This window comes from Scedosporium apiospermum, assembly GCF_000732125.1.
Source record: "Scedosporium apiospermum strain IHEM 14462 chromosome Unknown SEQ_SAPIO_0108, whole genome shotgun sequence".
Taxonomy (NCBI): domain Eukaryota; kingdom Fungi; phylum Ascomycota; class Sordariomycetes; order Microascales; family Microascaceae; genus Scedosporium; species Scedosporium apiospermum.
Genome location: NW_015971809.1, coordinates 273222 through 298242, shown reverse-complemented (window position 1 = coordinate 298242; position 25021 = coordinate 273222). Strand labels below are relative to the sequence as shown.

The following is a 25021-nucleotide window of genomic DNA, read 5'->3' as shown; positions in this document are numbered from 1 at the left end:
CTGCATTACGGCGACCCAAATCTGAAGTTGAAGTTCTCAGATTTCAAGCTCTCTGGAGCAAACGGACCGTACGTATATGCCCTTTCACAAGATATTCCAAGAACTTCCGCAAAAACCTTCACTGCCTCAGAACATTGTGCAGGTATGTTACCCATTAACCCATGAACAATTTGCATATGATCCCCTGAGTCGCAAAACTTTTTGTATCTAATCTATAATTTATATTTTATGTAAGATATGCATTCAATAGGATGGAGGTTACGATGTTTGCTCACCAGATACTCCCTATCCGTCAGTCGCCCTGGCTGCGTATTAGCTGGCGAGCACTGGCCTTTAGACGTTGCTCCATGCAAATCCACGACATTTTGCGCGACCTCGACGATTCTAGCGCATCCATGAGATAAATTTTCAAGGTCACAGCCATGTTGGAGCCGAAGATTTTCAACAGCCCTCACGAAGCCGGCAATTAGTGATAAATCCACTTGTGCTTTGGTGTCGGAGGGGCTTTCGAGAATAGACGTGAAAAGCGTGATAACTGCGTATACAGCATGATACATTATTTGCCTGCCTAGCTTGTTAGGTAGAAAATTCCTAATTCGAAGGGATATACCTACCAGATGAGGCTGAATGGTGGTGGCGGCAGTTTCTGGACAAGCTGGAGAGTCGCCCGGGCTGCTGCGGCTGGGACCTGGGCAAGCAACTTGGCTTTGTCCTCGTTTGACTGCCCGAGACGGCTTGTCGCCATGTTGATTCTCCCAGCGGTAGTGTAATAGGTAAGGGTCTGCAAAAGAACTGGCATTTCGAGCTGTACATTACTTGGGTGACGATCATAAGTCGGTCTAATATCCGAGGGCAGGTCCATTTTCCATACATCGAGCTGGTGATTTAGCTCACCTATTGTCCTACGGAGCTGCGTGTTGTTCATTTTTAGGGCCCGCTGGGAGTAGAGTTCGGTGCAGATGCGCGACTGGATAACGGCAAGTCCCGCCATGCATCGTAGGACGTTCATCTTCTCTTGCGTGCCTGGTAGGGTGTAGTTGCCGAGGCCATCAGACGGGCCGTTAATAACAGGGAGCTTCAGGTCTATCTCACTGCCGAATGTGGAGGGTAAACCCTGCTTCATCATATGGTCGCTGTCGAGGCAATATGCAATCCAAAATACTCTCGTGCACTGCTCAGCAGTGATGGGGTCCAATTTCCCATACCAGCCTCTGGTATGTAGACCGGCAGCTTGTAGCACTCGCACGAGTGAGGAGATTATACTCGAAGTAGTGCGGGCATCCGCAGTTCCATGCATGAAAATAGCCATGGAAAGCAGTGCTTGGAAAGCCGAGACATCGCTGCCTCTGATGAGAAGCTCTGGGAAGATGGAGAATGCGTTTTTAAAATAACTCCAAGCTATTAGCATTAGCTCTCGACACGCATCGTGTTCTGTTTTCCACTGGATTGCTGTGGCGAAAAGAGCATTTACGATGGCCCACCTCGATGGGTTATCATCGCAGTTTCTCGGGCCGGCAAGAAACTGTTGCTGGAGCAGGCTCGAAAGAGACACCAAGGTGAAAAGCGGGTGAAAGGCGCTGATGTCGTCCAGTACGCCTGTCAGAAAAGGTTCGAGGAGGGATTGAGAATGTACAGGGGCGAAGACCTGTCTTCGGAATCCACTTTGGTTCAATTGAGACCGAAACAAATTCACATCTGATTGACTTCGTGGCAGGCCTGACAGTAACACTGGGCGGCGCTGAGATTCTTTAGTGGTTGAGACACGGAACTCTGTGTCATTTGTGGTATCCAGGGACTCTATGGTATCGGCTGATGCCTCTTGGTTTCCGAAAGCTGCTTTAGGAATGCGTTGTGTGCTTGCGGCCGAGACGACAGAGGAGGATACTTCGAGGGCAGTGGGAGGTCCGCCTTGCGAGCCGGTCGACATGCCTCCTGAAAGGCTCGCTAAGTGTCTCCCAGTTTCATTTGGGTCATCTCGGGCATCGAGGCTAGATGGCTGAGAGATCGCTGCCCTTTTTTGCGAGGGCTGAGCGCTGGGTTTTTTTTCAAGCGACGATTCTAGCTTGCTCAGCCGCTCCTCCAGCATCTGTACATATTGCTTGCTACCCGAAGTCATTCAGCTGGCCGAAAATATGGGCACGGTCCTGTCACTTACCTCTTCCCCGGGCCGCGTCTTCTTCGCTCTGCATAGTCGCACTGCACCTTCTGCTCTGTGCAAGGTGTGCAAGTGGGCACTTCTCCATCACATCGAATCTTTCGTCTCCGACATCTTAGACGGGCCTACTTCCCAGATTAGCCGTCCAGACCATGGCATATAGTATCAATTTCTATCATCAGAGAAGCATTTACACTCACACTTGTGATTCGCCTTCTGCTTCTGCCCCTTCCCGTTGTCATCTGCTCTCCTTCCATGGCGCGAAATGGTGCGGAATTGACTAATTGAGGGAATCTAGCCGGGCGGCTGCTCTCAACTCAGCTTCGTTGAAGCGAGCAGAAAGAGCAGAGGGACGCAGGGGTTAGCAACTACGTCCGTATTACTCAGCTGCACAGAGCGTTTCGAAAAGCGTAGTTTCGGTTCGGATGTTTTTTGTATCCGAAAACGCCAAAGAAGACTACGCTACGCCGCCTCAAAGGCCAATGACGCTAAACCTTTTCCGGTTCTCACTGTTGAATTGATCGTGATGACCAAGCAGCCCCACACGATGCTCTGAGTGCCACGCGGCCAGCGGCACTTGGCTGTAAGTAGCCCTATGTGGCCACTGCGCCCAGCTGTCCTTACATTATGTAGCGAGGTTGTTCCCGAGGTGCCTCATCCTGGCGGCAACCAGCCTCCGAGTTGGGTGCATCGCCGACTCGACGGCCGAGAAGAAGTCGGTTAGTTTGTTCGTGGTGCTTCAATGTCCTTCCCTCTCATCACGGGCGAGTGGAAGGTAGGCTCGCCGGGCAATATATGTCTACCTAAGCCACCTGTCATGCTGTCATGGTGGCGGAGCTGACGATGTTCGGAGGCGTCACTGGATCGGTTAAAATGGATCGTGTAATACCACACGGGACGCTTCGGGGAGGGGTCGGGCCTCGACAATCGGCCGTACTTTTTCGTGTTGACCAGGATTTCCCCATTGGATCTCTTTCGTCGTTCTATCTCTCCCGCTATGGCTTTGTTAAATTCAACGAACAACGGGGATCACGGAGTATTGCGGCATATTTTCTCGAAAGCGGACGTGGTTGTCCGTAACAGGGCCGCTTCATGGACCCTCTCACAGGCCTCGGCGCTTTATCCGGCGCCGCCCAGCTCCTGGATGCTTCAATCAAGTTTTCGCACAGCGCATACAGGTTCTTGGACTCGTTGAAACACGCGACAGAAGATATTCGTCTTCTGCGCAAAGGTATGTCCAGATACAGGCCCCCAATGCACCTGTAACCATCCCTAAAAATCACAGCGCTCCAGGAAACCGAGGTCCTCATGCGAGACATACAATCCTACACGGCCGAACTCCAACGATCGCCGCCATCCGCACTGGTCGACAGCGTGTCGCATGACTCCATCGTCCAAATCACGCAGCAATTTTCCTCGGATATGCAAGCCCTCCGCAATTACCTGCCCACCGAGACCACGACACCATCACTTTCAAAAAGGTTCAGATTTGCCATTGACAGGAGATCGATATGGGAAATCATACAGAGGTTAGAGCAACGGAAGAGTTCAGCGACTGTTGCGTTGGCAGTTATCGGCAGGTGAGGCGTAGCGAATACGTGCGTAGTAACATCTAGGCTTATTTCTTGGGCTTACTCGGGCGCGCGTAGGTTTCATGATGTCAAGCTGCGAGATGCAGTTCAGAGGCTCGGTGCTGGCAACTCGGTGATTTCATGCAGTCTTGAGGAACAACGTCGGGATATCCTCGCACAGAGTCAGAAACTGGAGGAGATTCAGACGTGGGTTCTGGAGTGCCTGAAGGGGAAACCGGCAGACCCTACGCCCGCCAATGTGCTTCATGGGCAAGTACAACCCACGGAATCTACGGTAAATCACCATCAGGAGTACTCTGAATGGCAGTTCACGACGGGCTGTCAAGACATACTTGCAAGGATCATCCGAGCCGAGTTGAGGCAGCAGTTAAAGCCCATCTCTGATCGACTCGCAGATGTGTCTGGGCTGATCGACGGCATTGCTGTAGCAAGCGCCACGCATTCAACCCAGTCGGCACCCATCTTCTCCCAGGTAGGAAAGCAGCCGAGTAGAATCGAGGTCAGACCGGTGAACCCAACGCAACCAAGCAATGCGGATCCAGGAAGAAGCCGAGAAGTGGTATTATCTACCACTCGCTATCGAGTTGACGCCAGATTGGCATATATCTATATTGGACTTGATGCGTATCGGTGTAAGGATAGCCTTCACTCTGAGAGCAAGCAGTATTTCCGCCTCGCGATACTCATTATTCCTCGACCACATCTTTGTTCAAGAGGCATTTCGTTGCTAGCGTCGTCTGGTCCTAAAGCGTGTGGTCATTACGAGATCTGTCCAAGTATCTTACCCATGCGCGTTGTCGAGGACTGGGATACATGGGTATTCCCTAAAGCTTGCGAGAGAGATGACGTATCCGAGTTTCGGAAGCTCCTCTCCACTGGAGAGGTTACTCTGCGAGATGTTACGGATTTTGGGGCCAACATCCTTGATGTGTGTCTATTAGCATCCAGACCTCATCTGCAGAAATCACTGACGCCGAATTAGGTTGCTACGTATTATGGTGCTTTCAAGACATGCAGATATATTCTCCACGAAACGGGGTCCGAGGGGCAGAGGCTTTTGGAGGGGAGACTTGGGTACGATAAATGGCGTTTCGCCCTCTTAGCCGCTTATATCCGGGAACCCTTTGTCCTGAAAGAGACTCTGCAGCTATTCCAAGGCTACAACTATTTCTTCGTTCGACGCCCCTTCATACACTCGATTTGGTCATGTATCTACCGGCGGCGGCATATCGTTGGTGTGGACTATGAAAGCATCATTCAACGTACCACCCTATTGATTGAGTTTGGTATTCCTCTTCTGCCGTTTCAAGGGATGGAAATCAATGACCCGGGCCGGAGCGCGTTCCTGCTTGACCTCTATCTGCGCACTGGCGGCGACCCAAATGGACTCGACGAACATGGCCGTCTAGGCATTATTTCCATACTGGAAGCCGTAGATTCACGGAACGACCCGTGCTCATGTCTTGGCAAGCTCATGTCTTTGATTCGAGCGGGAGCAGACGTCTACCACGTCCAGTCCGGAGACGATCCTGAAAGCGCTCGGACTCTCACTGACATCGCCTACGATTTAGACGTTGAGGATCTCTGGTTCGAGGCATTGGAACGCTGTGGTTTGAATGTGGACGATGTGTGCGATGAGTCTGACAGGAGATTGGAGGAACACAGGCGGCTGCACGGTGCAAAGCGGACTGGCGTTGATGTGAGTATTATAACTGATCGGCCCTATTCGGGTTTGAAGTACCGACGTAATGGGCGAAAGATAGCGAGCAATGATGATATGTAGACTCTGGAGGGATTTTCGGTGTCGTAGTACTATTTGGGACGGCATCAGGCTACCCCAACATTTGGTATCCCTTCTTCTTCTTCTTCTTCTTCTTCTTGGTTTTCCCTTCTTTTTCAAGCTATACTTCCTCTCTCTGCCACACATAACCTTGGTTGACTTGAAGAGTATCCCACCATCACGCACTCAGTTCAGCCCGAACCCACGATCGTGTTTGCATCGAAGTAAGAAAACTCCGACCCCGTAGCATCAGCGACCCGCTAATACGGCTCCTCCTCCGGCTCACCCCTAAACACCCTCTGCGCCTCGTGCAGAGCCCTCACGAACTCAACGATCTGCGCGCGAGTCTCTGGGTCGGCTAACTTCGTTGCTGTGCTCTGCAGGTTAACAATCTCGCGATATATGCTCCGGTCCTGGAACACGATAGTGTCCTCGCCGGGTCCGTTGATGGCGAACTGCGGAGTCTGCTCCCATAGCGCCAAGGCGTCGATGGTCCCGTTGACGAGTTGCTTGGGGAGCGAGTTCCAAGCACAAGGGGCCCGAATACAGGGGCCCCCGTACGTAAGTTCATAGTCTCCCGGTTCTAATCCCACTGTTCCGAGATACTTCTCGACGAAATACGCCGCCGTCGTGGTGGGGATCGTTCCGATTTTCTTGCCCCGAGGATCCTCGAGGGTCTCGATGCCGGCGTTTCGGTTCGCCACGATGCGATAATACGTCTCCGTTACGGTGTAGATGATGCGCAGGTCCTTGTTTCGTCCGTAGCTCTTGAGCGAGGGGATCTCGGCGTTGGTTCCGAGGGCTATGGTTGGGTCGGAGAGGGGCGCTGCGATGCCACCTTCGACGATTTCGGCGGGGCCGGTATAGAAGTCTTCGATTGCGATGCGGCCGGGTGTGTGTTCGATTGCCATGACGTCGCTGGCGATTTTGAGTGTGGTGTCGGTGCTGGGGGACTCATCCTTGGCTAGGACAGCGAGGAGAATCCTCGCGGAAAAGAGTAGTCGCTTCATTATGAAGGGTTTTCACGAGTCGCATGAAAGATATAAGGCCGTAAATCTAAAGCAAGGCATCTGCAGATGTACAGACGAGAAATAAAAGCATGGGATACAGAACGAACTTCGAATGAGAGAGAGGAACAGAACCGAGACTATATCCTGACCCTGCCACCCAACCCGCTCTACCCTGCCCAATACGCTCCGTTAAGGGATAAATTAGGAACATCATTTACTATCGTGAAAACCTCTGTCCTCTCTCTGCCCTTTCTAAATAGAGGACTCGTCATTCCCTGCGATGGCGCGAGTATTCTTGCGAACTCGTGAGCCGCACATCCGAGAAAGCCTGGTGTTGACTCCTCGCTCCATTGGTGGCGCCTCTACGTAGACCAGCAGCGAAATTTGCAAGATAAAGAGTCGCTATCTACCCGGAGGCAATGGCGCGAAGTCATCATTTGAGCCTTGATTGAAACGAAATTCGACCAAGGGTCCATGAGATATGAGAGTTCGAACTACCCTTCATATTAATGAGTGGGGTGATTCGTCCCGCTCCAGGGTTCTGTCCGCTATAACCGGGTGGCCAACACCGACAGACATTTTATCTAGACGTATAAAAATGCGATGCCGTTGAACAATATGCGAATGCTGTGTTATGATGCGACATAAAAAAAAAGAAAATTCCCAGGAAGCCCTCCCTGTACGCGGCCCCGTATTGGACGTCGTAAGATTCAAGACACCTCTGATATCTCGCCCTCTTGATACTGCCTCGGTTTTGCAGCAAGCCTCCTCCCAAATGGCGCCATCCACACATGGAACGCATTCGTAGCCTTCTTATCCCCGTTATCGGGGTCATCCAAGATCTGGTTCAAAAGGTTCATAACCTGACGGTTCGAAGTTACCGTTGTCTGCTCATGTACCCAGCCCTGCAAAATAGCCGAAATATTCATCGACTTAAACTTCTTCTCGTCCAGGTTAGCCAGCATCCGCGGCAAGGCCCCGGACTCGACCAACTCTTCGACTTCGGCGGGGCTCGGCGTTGACACGACCCTGATAGGTAACTGCAAATCGTCCGGGACGGTGTGCACCGATAACTTTTGAAACTCCTCGAGCAGGACTTTCCTCTCGGATTCGGAGACCTCGGTGCCTGGGGGTTCCTCGTCCGGGATGAGAAGTTTCGCACGCGCAATTTCCGTCTCCGTCCCGATATCCAAAACGGTGTTGAGGAAATTAACGGCCACTTGTTCCGTGCAGACGAGTTTGCGGCCGCCGAGGGCAGGATATATGTTTTTGGGTAACCTGGGACCGTTTTTCCGCTCGTCGTCGAGATCTTCTTTGATTCTGGCCTCGTGTCTCGACTCGAAGGTGTCCGGTGTGAAATGCGCCGTGTCCGACCCCAAATTGAAAAGGATGGTACAGTCGAGATTTAAGACGGGCGTAAAGGTAAAGTCCTCTCGAGGCAGTAACCTCAGTAAAATATCCTCTAGTGGAGGCTCATCAGGCTCCGGCAATAGCACATCGGGCCCGCATTGAACTGTAAGGGTGACATTATGCCTCTTGCCCAGACCACGGATGATGTTGATGAGGGAGTCAATGTGATTGTCTTGGCCTTCTACAACTCTGGGAAGAACCACTCGAACACGCGGTGTCCGGTAATAGTAGCGCCCAGCACGCGAGACTGATGCGGCGGCGATGAGATCCCGAATCATCTCCAATGCCTCCATCCCCGAGTCCTCCCGATCGATAATCTCAATACCGGGTTCACCCTCCCCGGCGTCCCAGTCCCATCCGGCATTGGTCATTTGGAAAACAAGGCGTCTTGGATCCGCCGTTATGACTTTGATCCATTCGGCGCCATTATCCACCATGGCATCCACTTTTGTGAGATTGCGCTTCGTACCTTCGCGCACGGGCTTGTGAGACACTGGTACTTCGACCTCGCGTAACGCAGAGATCAGCCCTCGTTGCTTCTTGATAATTGTCCAAAGAATATCATAAAACGTAATATTTAAGCAAGAAAGCCTTGTAAACGCACGACTCCTCTCCAGGTCATCTTCAGCACCCTTGAACCCCTCGAGGTACTTCTCAGCGCCGGCTTTTTCCCGCTTCAGCTGGCGCGTGAGGTTGCCGAGAAGGATTTTGGGCTTGACCAGGCGCAGGCTATGTGGCTTCTCGACATTCTCGTTAACTGTCGCGTGGAGCTCTAGCAGGCTGGAAACTTCGGAAAGGATCTTGTCCGATACGGCGATAGCGTCATGCGCGAGTTTCTCAGCTAGTTTGCTCTTGTCGCCATCTGAGATCACTTTCGGAGCCTCGTAGGCTGGCGAGTCCGGTGGTGACGCCGTACAGCGTGATGGAGAGTCCTCGCCCGAGGTGGAAGTCATCGCATGGGCGGGAGAGTGGCCGCCTTTCCTTTCTGAGAGAATCGGGACTACTTCAGAATAACAAGGTAAAGTCTGGGACAAAGAAGACATAAAACAATGTACACGAATGTAAACGAAAAGGAAAAGAAACCACCGAGTTAAGGAAATCAAGCTGAATAGATTGGCACCTAGAGCAGGATGGGCGAGCTTGGATGCTCATGGACACACGCAGAATAATGAATCATTCAATTGTTGTCCAATGTGGAGTGAACGAGTGTGTACATTAGGTAATGGCGCAGAACTCGGAATTTTCCATGAGCACCTGTCGTGGGTTGCTGCCGGCTGGCCATACGATTTTCTCCCTGCTTTGACTTACACACAAGGCCTTTGTGTGAGGGAAGACCTCCAATGTCAAGGACCAAGGCTCTTCTTGTGGTGACAACAATGGTCGAATTGTTCGTATTCTATTTTTATACCCGCTTCTTGTTTTAGATATTCGAGATACTATTTGTTTCTTGGTCTCGTCCAACCCTTTGTTGGTAAGTAAAAGCCTCTTGTTTCTCTGTCCAAAGCTATCCCGGACTGAAAGATATCAACGCCTCTCCCAAATGACAATGCAAATGTGTAATTATTGTGGGACCATCATGGCATTCAGCCTCTCTCTATATATACGGAAGAACGCCTCGTCTCTCTGGAACATTTCTGAACCTTCATCCTCATCTCCAGAGCAAACTCTCCTCTTGACAACAACTATCAATCCCTCAAAAGTAACCCGAAATTCCATTTCCCTCACCGATAAAATGTCCCAATCAAGCGGGGACGAAAGTCTTCAGATGTTTGAGAGCGCAATGGAAGCGCTTGAGCAGCATTCATTGATTGAACCCGAAGGTAACACCTCGATCCTGATAGGCGACGATGCTCCAGTCACCAATGAGCAATTACTCGATCGAATACACGATGCCATCACTCCCCAGGATATTCACTACGGCGCCATCCAGGCCGCGAGAAAGTTCCTGACTGATTTCAACACGGACGAAAACCACTGTTTCTTCAACGACCCGGGCAGCTTGGATGAGCGACGCAGATTCTTCAACCCGCCCGGGTGTCATATAAACGTGCCTCTCACGGCACATTGCAGCCCCGGCTACCCTTTTGATACCCAGGTCCGAGACTACGGCCTAGCCTTCTCTAGGATGCTTGTGGTGGAGGAAGCAGGGCTCGAGATGGCTCGAAGGGCCGATAACATCCGCGAGGAAATAAAATGGTGCCGAGATAGGGCCATTGAAGCAACCAATACTTATGAAAACCTTGCCAACAATGTCGCCGGTCGCTTGCGTCAAGCTGTTAGCAAAATGAAGGATTTCGAAAGTGCCGATGGCGAAATACCCGACACGGGCGACAACCAAGCAGAGATGTCGGAGATCCTAAGGCTGGTGGTAGATCAGTTGGCCACAGTTGGGCGGATTCACAGGTATATTGATACCCTCATTCGAAAGAATCATGCCCTGAAATCGAAGATGCGAGAGGTTAAACAGCAGGTCAAGATGTGGGAGCGGGAACGGAATGATGTGAACAGGCGAGCAGCGGAGTTGGTAATGCGAGCTCAAAACCTCAACCCTCAGATGTGAGAAGACTAAGGAATCAAGTCTGGGATATGATTTTGTTGGTGGCGAACGGAGAAGCTGGCGATGTTAAGTAGAGACAGGGGAGGCAGCTAGAGCTAGGGTAGAATACCACTTTGATTTTCTGTTCGCACCGAAATATAACTACACCTTTCCAGTTCATTCACGAAGGTCGGATTAGACGGTCTTGAGGCTGGCAGATTTGTGCCTGCCGTAATAAATGGCAGCCTTTACCTCAGTAGATTCCTAGATGCAGGGGCGAATTCCTGGCCGAATATATCTACGAGGCTACAGTTAGACATTTTGACCAGTCCGCCTGCACTCTTCGGCCCAACATCATACGGCTTGAGGGACATAGTAAGGCGACACATTGATGGCCTTTATGGCCCTCGCGAATCCTACCATAACAAATTCGGTCTTTTTCGAGATATAAGACTTTGGCGGAAAGCATGGTCGACTTGGCATCGTAAAATACGAGATCTCCACAGATGGCACGTTTCGGAACCGCAGCGCCAGTGGTGATTATTTGTAATCCAATCCAATACCAATGATGTCACTTCCGGAACTCTCACTGTGGTCGAGACATTATAAAACCCTCATCGAGGACTGATACGGGCCTTATTTGAACTTTCGTCTCTCTTCCGCCTGAAACAGCCCAAGCAATCCATTTTGCCGACCAAAACCCATTCCATAGACAACATCCTCTACCTCGGAGCGTCGAACAATCATGTCGCACCTCAAATATTACGCATACGATGGCGTTGGCCAGAGAAACAGGGCCAACTTCTATTACAGCCAGGCGGTCCGTGTAGGCGACCGAATTGAATGCGCAGGGCAGGGTACGTTTTCACCCACGAAGTGAACGAATAATGTTTCGAAACGCTCACCGGGCCCTAGGAGGTTGGGATCCTGCCACTGGCGAATTCTACAAGGAGACGAATGCCCAGATTGACCAGGCATTTAGGAACGTTGAATTGGCCCTGAAAAATGCCGGCGGAAAAGGCTGGTCGCAGGTGTACCGCGTCAATTCTTACCATATTCCGCTCAACAACGAGGCGCTGAAGGCTATGGTGAGGAATTTCAGGGAGTATATGCCTGACCATCAGCCGATCTGGACTTGTGTGGGCGTCACGCGTCTGGGCGAGGACGATATGAGAGTGGAGATTGAAGTGGTGGCTCACGATCCTGAAGGCGCGGCGAAGGAGACTGCATGATTATGGTGGTAATGGGCCGGTGGGGGAATAGATGAATAAAGTGTCGCGGAAGGATGTCCACGAAGGGTCATAGTTTTCCCATCGGATATCAAGCGGGATATGCTCTGACTGTCCATTTCTCCTATGCGTATGGAGTCCGCAGCGTTCGAGAGAGCAGAGTTTGCAAGTGACAGAGGCCAGATCGCAATATCTCCCGAAAAGTAAACCATAAATATTCAATAGGAAGATGGTCTAGTGACATTGTCGAAACGTTCATACTAACAAGGCTATTCTACCATATATCCCTGGTACTATTCCGATTGAAACCGTTTTCCAATCCCTCCAGCGCCCAGCAGCGCAAGATTGTCTGTCACTCCCGGAATCTCGTTCTGCACCCACTCATGACCACCCCTCCCACTCGCCAAAAGTCTTCCGAATCCACCCTGAGGTACCTCACCATTCGAGTCCTCCCATCCTTCGCCGAAGAGATAGAGCGGATCCATGGTGCCGATCGCGATGCTGATGTTCGGACCAGCCTCACGACGCCAATATAAAAACGTGCCGCATTGGTTGCAAAACCCGCGAGCGTTGCCTTCGGTGCAGTAGTAATTCTTCAAGCTATCGGTGGGCGTTGTCCATGTCACCGATGCGTAAGGAACCTTTTGATAGATGAAGAAGAGTGAGGAAGTGCTTTTGCGACACTGGGTGCATTGGCAGGTACCACTCTACTTCGCATGTTAGTGGCAGGAATCTCCACACACATTGCAGCTGGTCGGGTTTTCATCGCACATTTCTGACGAAGCTGTGGTTTTCGGGGAAGTCAATTCTGTAGCCAACCTTACCGCAAAGGCAGCTCCCCGCGATCTTTTTCGGTAGCGGTCCAAGGTCGGAGTTGGAGGCCATGGGGAATAAGGTGAGCGATGGCAGGATGTGCTGAAGTTGTTTCTATAAGTCAAGAGTTGACGTCGAGGTGGATTTATAGGCCGACCTGGTCTTTCACCGCTCAAGTCTGACTGTCCCTGGAAAGGCGTACAGAGGTTGCCAGTCGGCAGGAATTTTGCCCGGGCTTGTTGTAAACAGAATTGATCGATCCTCGCATCACCTTCCTTTTTTAGATTTTGGACGGTTCGTCAGACGAGATCGAGAACCGAATAGAATCAGGTCAGATAAGATATGTTCGATGTGTTATAGCTTAGTTCCCCGCCTATCTCCAGTAATGCAGAGAGCCTGTCATCTCAGGTTCTCAAAAGTGTTATACTCCGCTTATCTTTCAGTGGATGCCTATTTTGAAGACACAACTCCACAGCAGGCCATGCCGGTATATCTTGATACCACTCGAGGTCAGTATGGCAGACAAGCTTGTCTCCATTTATAATGCATACACCTGGAGCAGTTTCCTCGACAAAGCTAAACTAATGCGCTAGGCCTAAATCCTACCAGAAGGTAAAACCGATTCGATCCACGAAGTAAAGTACTGTGCCTAGGGTATGGCGAAGCACTCGGAATAATTCGAGTCAGTAGGTTGTCCAATACTATCTCCCACCAGCTCAGTCGCTGCCTTGGGTCCCTATGAGACGATAATCTGATACCTCGGTGTGGCTGCACAGAGAACATGCCCTTGCAGGAGGGTAAAATCATGTATCCCCCAAGGCCGTATGAAATATCGAGTAACGCCTCGTCTTAGAATGCAGATTCTGTCATCTCGGCACCAGATCGACAATGGGGACTCTCAAGCATATCACGTTGGTGGCTCTTCCTCCCAGTGGTCAAATTCACTAGTCCAGCGTCGACGTTTGGTATTGCTTAACTCCTTTGCCGTGATCACACGGTCCGTCTCCCCCACGACCCTCGATATCTTTGGACAAGGATAAGAGCGAAGATTCCCAACGCCACAGAGGAAAGCGATGCATATCTGGCGTTTATCGACCTTGTCACTGCCTAAAACTATGGGTCTAGTCCTCGAATTGTTAGTCAGCGTAGTACCAGGCACGGTCCGTTTATTCCGGCTCTCCGATAAGGTTAATGCTGTAGGACAAGGGTGGTGGGACGAGAAGGCCAGGGAGCCATGGCCCATGGGGCTTCCTGGCCTAAGGCCAACTCCTGGTGATTGTGATTCTTCAGCTTGATACAATTGTTGGTATCTGCTGCAGCTTTGCTCGACCATATTATCCCCAACCAATCCTCAGTTCTCACTATTCACTCTTGACTGCTTCAGTCGCTCCGCATATCAATGGAGCTAAATAGTTTACCCCCAGAGGTCTTAGGCCTGATCCTCGGACATCTCATCGCGCCAGACGACCCGGAAGGGGCGCCCAAAAAACTCAACTTTGAATCAATCTGCAATGCCCGGCTCGTATGCCGCACATGGAACAACGTCGCCAGCAGCCACCTGTTTAGGGATATCTCTCTCCGGAAAAACCCCGACGCCGAGGAGGGATTCACCCGATGGCACGAAATGGTCAACAACGCGGTGGTCCGGACGGCGGCCAAGCGCGTTACTGTACACAGCGTCATCGACAACGCTGAAGGCGACGAGGAAGATGTCTGGGATGACGAGTGCAATGCAAATTCCTTCACTCTTGCAGTCAGTCGCATTAACCAGCTGCCAAACGTCAGGACGCTGCAGCTGAGCTTTTTCTCCAAGTGCCGCGGCGTGGAGAATAATTTCTACTTTGAATATGAGATCGAACACATCCCCACGAGATTGAACACGCTCAGGGTTGTTTTTAGGTTCCTAAAGGAACGCGCCGCCGACCGGGAGAACAACCTCACCCCCATCCGATCCCTGGTTCTCCGAAACTTGCAAAACGCCCCGCTTGATGAGTTCTACTCCTCTGATCTCTTCAAGGACGTTATCAAGGAGATGAAACAGGTTCATCTGTTGATACTCGAGGAGTACGATGAGCCTGGACCAGACTATGATTTAGAGCGAATTGAGCGCAGAGAGTTTGAGCCGTACCTCCGAAAAACCATCCTTCCTTGCTTCTCTGATCAGCTTACCAGCCTAACCCTCTATTTCCATGAATGCTGGGGTGTATGTCCCGGCTACTTTGAAGGCAAGGGCCTTTACTTTCCGAACCTAAAGACTCTGTCGTTGGGCAACTATGTCATAGGTCACAACGACCAATTCGACTGGGTCCTGTCTCATGCCTCTCTTACCTCCCTTCGGCTGGACATGTGCTTCATCGTGTCCCACATGGCATTTCACGGATATTGCTTCAAGAGATGGGCAGTACCAACGCATGACTGGACCTCCCTCCCGCCCGGTTCGTACGGCTTCGTAATGGAAGAACCGTATCACCCCCGCTCCGTCTTCACCTACGATGGAACTTGGGAAAAGGTCTTCGACGGAATACGCACGAACCTGTGCAGCCTTACGGACTTCCGCTTCGACTGTAGTAAGCGATACGACCTACAATTTTGCGAGCCCGAGAATTTGGGGACTACCCTCTTTCCCGGTCGCTACATCACGTTCGATAACGGCCTTCTCCCTAGCCCGTGGATCGAGGCCGACTTTGAAACTGGCGATCTAGAGTTTGGGAACAATGACCCAACTCCTATGTCCCGGGAGGACAGTGACGATCCCCATTCGGTGCTCCCCAGGTTGAATCGTGCGCAGGAGACGGAGGAGGGCGACCGTAGGGCTTTCGAGACTCTCGTACAGGCTGTTCGCGATAGGTGGTAGAAATGTGTTAGTGTTTCAACTTCTGCTCATTCTGACGTTGCAACACGCATTTCCCCCGAGTCCCCCAATTTTATCCCAGCCCGCCCACTTGCGCATATAGATGAGAAAGTGTTAAGATGTCAAAACACAGAAACACCTGTCGACATAATAAGAAGCCGCGTCATGCCTTGATGAGCTCCATAGCCGTGCCGGATACAAACAGGCAAACACCGGCTGAACTCGCGCGTCATAAAACCACGGATAAACTTAAATCATCGCCGAAAGAAGAAACTCGGAGCTTTTACACTCTCTTTCTAAAGTCGCCCAGAGTAGAATTCTTGAATTCCTTACTTGAGCGACCATGATGGGCTTCGGGAGGACGCTTGGCTGCTTGCTTGCTTTAGTGACGGCTGCAGCTGCCCAAGCTGCTGGATGTAAGCCCATTCGCGGCGATGAGAAATGGCCGTCGGAAGAACTCTGGAGCTCGTTGAATGAGACTGTTGGCGGACGTCTGATCGCGACCATTCCCGTCGGGAGTATTTGTCATTCTGGGGGTCCTCATGACGGGCATTACGACGCAGTGGGATGCGCCGCTCTTCAATACACGTGGAACTTTGCGCAAGCCCAGTAAGTCGAGTATTATCACTTTCGGGTATCGATCAAGGATTAACAATACATCTCAGTTTCCCGTTTCCGGGCGAGGTCAGCTGGCCTTTTGCTCAAGGTTGTGATCCGTATCCTCCGATTGAGAAGCCTTGCGAATTGGGCAAGTATGTCAGTTACTCTATCAATGTTACCGGAGCAGACGATGTTGTTGCCGGAATCAAATTTGCCAAGGCAAACAACATTCGGCTGGTGATAAAGAATACCGGGCACGAGTGGGTCTCGCGGCTTTTGTCTTCGATGGCATACCCAAACTGATGATACTTCTTCTCAAGTTATCTCGGAAAGTCCACGGGCAAAGGTGGCTTAGCGCTTTGGACGCACAGCCTCAAATCTACCAAGGTCATTGAGGACTACGAGTCCGAGTATTACAACGGCCCAGCACTGAAACTTGGCGCGGGAGTCCAGGGATGGGAAGCATATACTACCGCGAGTGATCACGGATACATGGTCGTTGGAGGCACCTGTCCAACCGTGGGTATTGCAGGTGGCTACACGATGGGCGGGGGCCACTCTACGCTCAGCAGTCTTTACGGGCTTGGTGCCGACAATGTCTTGGAATGGGAGGTCGCCACGGCGGAAGGAGAGCATCTCATTGCTACTCCCACGGAAAACCGAGATCTTTACTGGGCTCTGAGTGGAGGTGGAGGAGGCACTTACGGCGTCGTACTCAGCATGACTACGAGACTCCATAAAGACGGGCCCGTCGGCGGAGCTCACCTACAGTTTGACGACTCAGAGATTGGGCAAGACGCTTACTGGGAGGCAATTGGGGCATTCCAAAGCTTACTCCCACCCATCCTGGCACAAGACACTTCACTGCTCTACTCCGTCTACAACGACTCGTTCAGCATCTTCAGTTTGACTGCCGCGGGAAAGTCGACTACCGAGGTCATTGCTCTCCTACAACCCATCTTCGATGAACTCGACAAACGCGGCGTGCCTTTTGCCTTCCAAGCTCGTGAATCCCCGCGATTTCTCGACCACTTCGTCGGAGACTTCGGTCCATTGCCCTACGGCATCTTCAGCGCCGGCCAAGTCACATCCAGCCGTCTCATCCCCCGCACCGTGGTAGAGGACCCCGAAGCCAACGCTGCCGTGACGCAAGCTCTTCGAGACGGCACCGCGAGCGGCGATTTCTTCTTTGCCTGTCAAGCCCTCGACGTGAGCGGGAACGTGTCAGTCGCGGCGAATGCCGTTCTTCCGGCTTGGAGAGAAGCAGTCTCTCACTGTATCGTGGTCGGATTATGGGATTTCGATGCGCCGAGGGCGAAGATGGACGCCATGGCTGATGTGTTGACGGACACGATCTCGCCGCAGCTGGAAGAGGCGACGCCCGGTTCCGGAACGTATCTGAATGAGGCTAATTTCAGACAGCAGGATTTCCAGGAGCACTTTTATGGGGCGAATTATGAGAGGTTGTTGGAGATTAAGGAGAAGTATGATCCGGAGAGTCTGTTTTATGCGGTTACTGCTGTCGGAAGCGAGGTTTATGAAGAGGATGAAGACGGTCGGCTTTGCAGAGTTGAAACATAATTATCAAGCGTTCGAGAAGTGATTGGCTCTCGAAACGGACTCGACAGTATTCAGTCGCGAGGCTATCAGTATTCATCATTACGGATCCACCATTTCACGATTGCCCGAGATGATAACCTCGTTGTGGTTTTTAGAACGAGGCTCGTGTTGTGAAGTAACAGGCTATGTAGGAGTACAGTTGGGACCGGAATTTCCGGGCGCGTCAGGTCGATGGATAAACCAATAAGCATGAGCAGAGAAATCTCTCCTGCATTCTGGAATCGGCATCTGACGGCGCGTGACGACTGGGAGTCTGACACACAGGGGACCGCCGTCAACCACAAGGAATGGCGTTGATGGTGCTGATTGCATCTTCCTGCAGGATTGGCTTCGTTGACAGAAATCAGCCAGTCGATGGCTCAGTGGCGGTGGCGATGATGCGAGTCTGGCCAGGCTGTGCCCTCGATGCGCTGCTCCTGTGTTGCCGGGGTACCTAGGTACCTACGGTTTGGAATGTTCTAGGTTCGAATATCACATGACCACATCCTCGAAAAGACCCTGAGCCTCGAACCCACCACCCATCCTACTCACCTCCTTCCAGAATGATTGCGGCCGCTGCGAAGGCTTCTTGGGCCCATTTCTCCTATCTACCAAGACCACCAAAGAGCTGACGATTTTCTAGATGGCCATGTCCAGACAAACCCTGCAGGGCGCCGAAAGGAGAATTTGGGAGCTTCCGAACCCTCCAGAATGTAGCCTCGTGATGCCAGACGGATCCGCGAGGCTCGCAGAGTCCGCCGAGGAAATTGTCGAGTCCCTTAACCACTTTGCCAAACAACACGGCTACGCTGTAGTTCGCCACCACGCCAACACCCCAATTGCCGACCCAAATAACCCCGGCAAATTTATCAACACTCGGTATACAATCCGTTGTGACCGGGGTGGCCACCAACGGGTTTCTAGGGGTCAGGGTCTTAGATCCGTTGCGTCACGCAAAACTGGCTGTCTCTGGAGAGGAACTGCTAAAGCTTCTGCGAAGGACAACTATAAGTGGTCCTGGAAGCTCAGCAGTGAGCCTCACGAGAGAGTACACAATCATCCGCCGTCGTTTGACCCATCAGCACACCCATCACATCGCAGATGGAGTTCCCAGCAGAAAGAGATGGTGGCAGACCTCACCAAGCTGAACACACGCCCTAGGGAGATTCTGAAGCGTTTACAACAAGTATACCCCCAGAGCGTTTTTACGATCCAAGATGTGTATAATGAACGAGCCCGTATCCGCAGAGGGGACAAGGGCTGTACGACGCCTCCTCAACTACCTGTTATGCCTGCGTCCGACGCAGCGACTCCGGTACCAAACGACAAGCCTCAAGCCTCAGCTTATAACAGTCGAAGTGCCATTGAGAAGTCCTCTACGCTACATGAGTCAGAGTCTGCTGCGATCCGGCCAAGGAAGAGGTCAATATCCGAAGATGATGCGTCCTTCTCAAAGGTGTCAGATCTTTCAAAAAAGAAGACTAGGCCACGTACAGACGATGTCAGCAGTGATTATATTCTCGGGACAACTTTCGCTAGAGGCGGTTTCGGGATGGTTTGTGAGGCTACACACCGGAGCATGGATAATTCCGAGAAGATATACGCTTGCAAACGGTTGCTACTCGCCAAAATAAATATCACCAAAATCAACCAAGAAGTCGCCCTGATCCGGAAATCGCGCCACCACCATGTTGTGAGTGTCATTGACGCATTCGCCGATAACGAATGGTACAATATTATACTGGAACCACGGGCAGAGTGCAATCTAGCTGACTACCTACAAGCTATGGAGCAGCGATTTTTCGATTTTCGGAACTGGCAAGACTTGCAGTGGGAAGATTTCGAAACCAAGGCGTCTAGGCTACTTCGGTGGATGTATTGTTTGGCCAGCACGGTTCAACATATTCATGGACTTTGCATCCGTCATCGCGACATAAAGCCAGATAACATCCTCATCCACAGAGAAAACATCCTCTTCACAGACTTTGGAACGTCGTTTTACTGCGAAGAGAACACACGGTACGCCACCACCAACACGCCCGGGACCGCGAAATATCTCCCTGTGGAGGCGGCGGATTGTCAGAGATTCGGTCGGAGTGGTGACATTTTCTCGCTCGGCTGCGTCTTTTTTGAGATTAGCGAAGCTCTGCTTAACCCCCTGCTCGTTGTTAAGCTCCCATGCTGCAAGGGAAATTATTACTCTACCCTAGTTGGCAGACCCGACTTCTGGAATGCGGTACACCAGGCCCGAGGGCATCCGAGGAACAAGAGGCGCCGTTGGAAGCACTTGGAATTCTCGGAATGTTTCCCGACAATGGTCTTACAGCTAAGCGAGAAGATGCTAAACGTAGAACCGACTTGCCGTCCAACGGCCAAGGAAGTTGTTAACTCCTTAACCAGGGTACTAGAGGAGGCTCATTCTCCAACACCCCCTTGCTGTACTCCTCTCTATGGGGTGCTGGATGCCTAGGGACGCTTTCTCGGTTACCTCCTGTCGAGGCTTGTGTTGACTCAAATGGGGTGGCGATAGATGAACTAGCTCCTGGTTTACGTACTGAGAGGACGGATCAAGTGGTAATTAGACTGTACGTTCAGTTCAAGCTGAAGAGATCTCTTCCCTTCAATGCATATTACACACCGTCGTTAAAATTATAGCACAGTCGACCTCTAATCTTCAGAATCAACATCGTTGCTGATAGACAACAGGGCGTCATGGCACGACAAAGCTAGCTTAATGGAAGGCTTTCACAAGTGACAAGGCCCTCCCGTCAGCCAGCCTAAACGCCGATAGAAAATTCATCCGTCCTTTACTCACTGGCACTTCCCTTATCATATATAGCGGAGTTTCCAAATCGCGCTCTCTCTTGTTACGATCCTAACACTGACTCTCGGTATATCAGGGTCGAGGTGGTTGTCTGTTAGTGGATAAGTAAGGCAGTCAAGCAGTATTCACAAAATATGGATAAGAAGTGCGGATCCGAGTGTAGGGGTGTAGTTGTACTTGAATTGACTACTGGAGAGTCTTGAAAGACAAACTAGATATATGGTAGAACCTGTAGTTTATATAGACGTTTCCTTTCGAAGCTCTTTAAGGTGATCGCTACCGGCCTTTTATAGTTTCAGATGATGACTCAGAGTACGAGTCTGAACCCACAGACCTATTGGGTGCATAGTGGAAATCATGTACTGTATATAACCGAAGAATGAAGCGTTTGTGTCTGAAAAGTAGATGCGGCCATCGAATAGGCAGCTGCCTCCGTGTACCAGCCCACCCACCATTCCGTGTCCCCCCCTCTGGACGAATGGCACGATCTCCTCGCGCACCAGGCGGGAAACGTCCCTTGCCGTCTTGTAGGCGTTTCCGAGGAACTCGGTGTGCGCAGGACGTCGATCTTGAACCCTTTGCTTTTGTAGTCAGCCTTTTCCGGGTATGGAATCTCCTTTTTCGGCGGCATTGCTTGAAGGGGGGTTCTACGGGAATGCCGAGGTTAGTCTTCCATATGGGACGGGAATCACCCCTCCACGGACACCCCCCCCCATCCCCCCTATGGAAAAGAGGCCTGTGATGCATACCGTATTCCGAACCAAAGAGTCGAAACTGATAGGGAAGTCTTAAAAGATGGGGATTCGTCGTTCGATTCCGACGCGGGACGTTTTACCATCTCCCCCCGAAGCAGAGGCGAGTAGAGGCATTTCTACCTATACTTAAGCCATGGAAAGTTGTGCTGCTCGTAAAATGTGACAAGTGCGTACTTGTGCGCGAACGGCAGGAAATCCTCGGTGATTTCCGACAGGCCGTTCGAGTTGATCTCGAGCAGCGGGAGGAACTTAGTGCCGGACCAGCCAGGTAGGGAGGTCATCATTTTGACAATCAGGAAGCTTGCGACAGCGGAGCCGCGGTGGGGGGTCCCGAAGAAGACCTGTTGGAGTGCGGTGGGAGAAAAGGAACGGGTCCCCGGTTGTCAGCCAAAGTAATCTTGTGCGGCATAGTTTACAAGTAGAAGGAACAGGATGGTCCTTACTATCCCCTGTGCTGCTTTGGCGATATTATCCCGAAACACGTCGTCTGTATTAGCCAACTCTATCGCCTAATACCGTTTGATCATTGTCGTTCGTTAGCGAAGTGCGAAGCCATGTTGTAGTGAACCGATGATGAAACGAAGAAAGATACACAATTTAGGTCTTTTCCCGCCCACCTTCTTGATAATGATTCCCCCCAGGCTGTGCCCGATGAAGACAATCGGGTCCGTTGACTCCTGAAACCTCCCATATCAGCACCATTGCCGTTGGAATAATAAAAAAAATTGGGAAGTCACTAATACCTCATCACGTTTGTCCCTGAGGGCTTTGAGAAGTGCCCCGGCGTGATCAGGCACCCCGTAGGCGGTCTGGCCGAAAAGCCTTGGGGTGTCGTATTGGAATGTTATGATGCGGGCCTGGGGCATTTTAACGGGCAACAAGTCACGCAGCCAGAAGCACTTGGTTGCCTGGTGTGTCCACGAGTTAACGCAGTGACCGCCCATGCCGTGGACGGCAACGATACTGTGATGTCGCGCGCCGGCGTCAGTTACTTTTCATCTCTTTCCTCTTATCAGGTGGAATCACGGCGTAATAACCTACTCGATGATCCCCTGGGTGCCTTCCGGGCGTTCATAAAGGACGTGAAGTCCGTCGACGCCACCTTTTGCAGTACTAAACTCTTCCATGGTTCTGAAGAATGAGATGACCTGTCAGTTTGATAGTCCAAGAGAGGAGGGTGCGAAAGCGGGATGCTCGTGGAAAAAAAAAGAAAAAAAAAAGATTGGTCGGCGCCTGCTCTGGGGGGTTGTCTTTGGTTTTAAGAGAGAAAGGAAGTCAGACAAAGATGAAAAAATTAGATCGCGTGGCTTTTGTTTAACAGCCGTTCTGGGAACTCGAGGCGTTCTACCTCCGTCGCTGAGGACTTTAGCCATTGCAGATGGGGTGTTTGAGTGAGTTGGGCGCAAAGTTGGGTAGGGATGAGTGAGTCAATGTCTGGATACTGAGCCAAGGGCCATGGGTATTTGGGCTCATGCCCTCTTTTTTGTCCTTTTTTTTTTTTTTTTTTTTTTTTTTTTTTTTTGCGAGAAGCGTGATACATTGTGAGGTTCTATTTGAGCTTTTGTCTCCTTGCACGCATGTCGTAGCGCAGCAGTCAATGTAACCCGGCCTCTACAGCCCATCCCATTGTTGGGCACGTCATTCCGAGGACGTTGGGCGATGCAGGCTGCCTGGATATGATAGAAACGGATGGTCTGGTAGCTTTTCGTCTGGGAGTAGTTGGCCTTAAGGGTCGTTCTGTCTCCGGGGTTCCATTTGCCGGGAGGAGTGTCTGTCTCATCTGTATTTGATAAGGAATATCCGCACTCCAATCGAAAGCGCGACCGACCCCCATTCTTTCTTTTGTAGTGCTCTCGCTCCTCCATTTCCCTCTAACACACCCTCCGAGACCACAAAACCAACCGTCTTCCACACTCAACAAACGACATCATGTCTCAGCGAGTGAGCCTTCAAGAGCTTCACGTCCCCACCGCGACTGGCAACGGTACTGGGGGCATTGAGTAAGTGCATGCTCGATACCGATACCAATAGTCAGGGGCCAGGGGTAGAAAGAAATACTAATGAAGCATCTTTTTTCCCTTTTCTAGTCTCGTTCTCGTCCACGGTGTCGACAGAGATCCTGTACGAACCTGGGAGAACAGGGGAGGGGACGCCAATTCCAAACCAGTACTATGGCCCAGGGACCTGCTCCCGTCGCTTTGGCCGAACATGAGGGTCTTGTCCTTTGGATACAACGGAGACATGTACCGCAACAACTCAGCCGCCCGAATCAGGGACAACGCCCTATCCCTGCTCACGTTCCTGTCGGTCAAGAGGCGTCGAGCGGGGCCAGAACGGCCCATCGTTTTCGTCGCCCATTGCCTAGGTAGACTCATTGTCAAGCAGGTTAGCGTAGTCGCCGATGGCTCGACGTTACGGATTGGCATTACCGACTTTTTACTGACTTAGCCCCTGTTTTCCTAGGCTCTATATAGCGGAATATCAGCATAGGTTCAATTCAATTGCTCAAGCAACAAAGGGTATTGTAAGTTGTCTCCCCGTCCGCACAGTCAACCCTGCCAACAACCTCTCTTGATACTGCGGCATAGACTGACACTGGCCACGCCGTTCCTTTCGCCTCTTCCCCCCGCCCCCCGACCAGATCTTCTTTGGCACGCCGCACGCCGGCACGGGCAAGAACAAAGACATGTGGGACCACATATCTCTCGCCTTCTCCGGCCTAGATAAGTCCTCGGGCAAGCGCTCTCCCCTCGCCGAGGCTCTAAAGCGCGACTCGGAATGCCTCGCCGATATCAACGCCAAGTTCCGCCAGCTCGCCCCCAACTACCACCTCGTCAGTCTGTACGAGATGCTGCCTTGGCCCGGCACCCATAGTCTCATTGTCGATTTGGCAGTCGCCCGGATGGATGTCGCTGACGAGCAGATTTTGCCAGTGGAGGCCGACCACGTCACGATGTGCCATTTCGAAAGTGCCGAAGATGGCAACTTCGAGTTCGTACATGATTGGATTGAGCAAGCAACGGGCATTAAGTCCACCGCCACCATCGCTAAAGCTACGCCTAGTCCCAAGAATAACGATACTAGTGAGGATATTAGTGAGAATACCAATGACAACGTAGTTGTCAAGGCCAGCAGAGACACCCGTGGACTGAAGGCAACGCAGGGGACGCTTGGCTCGCGACAAGGAGATACGCTCTTAGGAGAAGTGACCGTGACCGAGACTACTACGACCAAGCAACGTCAACTTCACATCAAGGTTGCAAGTCCTGTCGAAGGTCGGGTTACCGCTGCGAAGGGACCCGAGCGCCCGGCGTTGATGGGGGAAGAGGAAGCCTTGCCGTCTTCGCTACAGGATAACGTTAGGCAAGGGAGTACTAGGACACTCTTGACCCGGTGGTATGCGCACCATTAATCGCCCTTGTTGATTGCTTCGAATGGTTAAAGCCGAGGAAAGAATAGGCACCATCACACGTCATAATGAAGACGGACAGGTGCAGTGGGCTGGTAATGAAGACTCGATGATGGAACGGAGAAGTAACGGTATTATTGAATTGTAGTTAGCTGAAAGAGCTAGATTAATCGTTCGTTTCAATTATCCCCTTTCATAGCCTAGAAATAGTTCGGGCACTAGTAGCCACTCTCGAGGGCGTATGTTCACATAGAGTGGGCGGTGTCGTGATCCTTGTCGCTGTATTTGTCTGAATGCTGAGAATAATACTCTTTAATGGCTGACTACAGTACTGGTTCAACCAGACCTACCCGACCCAGATAGATGGGAATAAGTTATTTATGCAACGTCTCCAACAACTTTACCACCCATGTGGGAAAACACTCAGCTAATCGGCCACATCTCCATCGGCGTGCGAG

At 51.4% G+C, this 25021-nt stretch overlaps 5 protein-coding genes and 5 pseudogenes across 5 annotated transcripts; 6 read left to right on the top strand and 4 right to left on the bottom strand.

Moving 5' to 3' along the window:
* Nucleotides 1–610: 610 nt before the first annotated feature.
* Nucleotides 611–1927, bottom strand: SAPIO_CDS6909 (annotated as a pseudogene; the record flags this gene model as incomplete).
* Nucleotides 1928–3247: 1320 nt separating this feature from the next.
* Nucleotides 3248–5557, top strand: SAPIO_CDS6908 (uncharacterized protein; the record flags this gene model as incomplete). Its single annotated transcript, XM_016788881.1, has 5 exons — nucleotides 3248–3386; nucleotides 3441–3735; nucleotides 3805–4246; nucleotides 4730–5446; nucleotides 5531–5557. 5 exons carry the CDS (start codon nucleotides 3248–3250, stop codon nucleotides 5555–5557), a joined length of 1620 nt encoding a protein of 539 aa, XP_016641518.1.
* Nucleotides 5558–5787: 230 nt separating this feature from the next.
* On the bottom strand, nucleotides 5788–6537 carry SAPIO_CDS6907 (annotated as a pseudogene; the record flags this gene model as incomplete).
* Nucleotides 6538–7247: 710 nt separating this feature from the next.
* Nucleotides 7248–8900, bottom strand: SAPIO_CDS6906 (annotated as a pseudogene; the record flags this gene model as incomplete).
* Nucleotides 8901–9679: 779 nt separating this feature from the next.
* Nucleotides 9680–10507, top strand: SAPIO_CDS6905 (annotated as a pseudogene; the record flags this gene model as incomplete).
* Nucleotides 10508–11228: 721 nt separating this feature from the next.
* Nucleotides 11229–11715, top strand: SAPIO_CDS6904 (Endoribonuclease L-PSP; the record flags this gene model as incomplete). The annotated part of the gene is made up of 2 exons (XM_016788880.1): nucleotides 11229–11340; nucleotides 11399–11715. The coding sequence occupies 2 exons, from the start codon at nucleotides 11229–11231 to the stop codon at nucleotides 11713–11715; spliced, it is 429 nt and encodes a 142-aa protein (XP_016641517.1).
* A 2209-nt stretch (nucleotides 11716–13924) lies between these two features.
* On the top strand, nucleotides 13925–15379 carry SAPIO_CDS6903 (annotated as a pseudogene; the record flags this gene model as incomplete).
* A 340-nt stretch (nucleotides 15380–15719) lies between these two features.
* Nucleotides 15720–20045, top strand: SAPIO_CDS6902 (uncharacterized protein; the record flags this gene model as incomplete). The annotated part of the gene is made up of 4 exons (XM_016788879.1): nucleotides 15720–15985; nucleotides 16042–16236; nucleotides 16297–17509; nucleotides 18219–20045. The coding sequence occupies 4 exons, from the start codon at nucleotides 15720–15722 to the stop codon at nucleotides 20043–20045; spliced, it is 3501 nt and encodes a 1166-aa protein (XP_016641516.1).
* Nucleotides 20046–21270: 1225 nt separating this feature from the next.
* On the bottom strand, nucleotides 21271–22281 carry SAPIO_CDS6901 (uncharacterized protein; the record flags this gene model as incomplete). Its single annotated transcript, XM_016788878.1, has 5 exons — nucleotides 21271–21495; nucleotides 21598–21663; nucleotides 21772–21831; nucleotides 21898–22117; nucleotides 22196–22281. The coding sequence occupies 5 exons, from the start codon at nucleotides 22279–22281 to the stop codon at nucleotides 21271–21273; spliced, it is 657 nt and encodes a 218-aa protein (XP_016641515.1).
* An 802-nt stretch (nucleotides 22282–23083) lies between these two features.
* SAPIO_CDS6900 (uncharacterized protein) lies at nucleotides 23084–24566 on the top strand (the record flags this gene model as incomplete). Its single annotated transcript, XM_016788877.1, has 3 exons — nucleotides 23084–23154; nucleotides 23242–23539; nucleotides 23796–24566. 3 exons carry the CDS (start codon nucleotides 23084–23086, stop codon nucleotides 24564–24566), a joined length of 1140 nt encoding a protein of 379 aa, XP_016641514.1.
* Nucleotides 24567–25021: the final 455 nt, after the last annotated feature.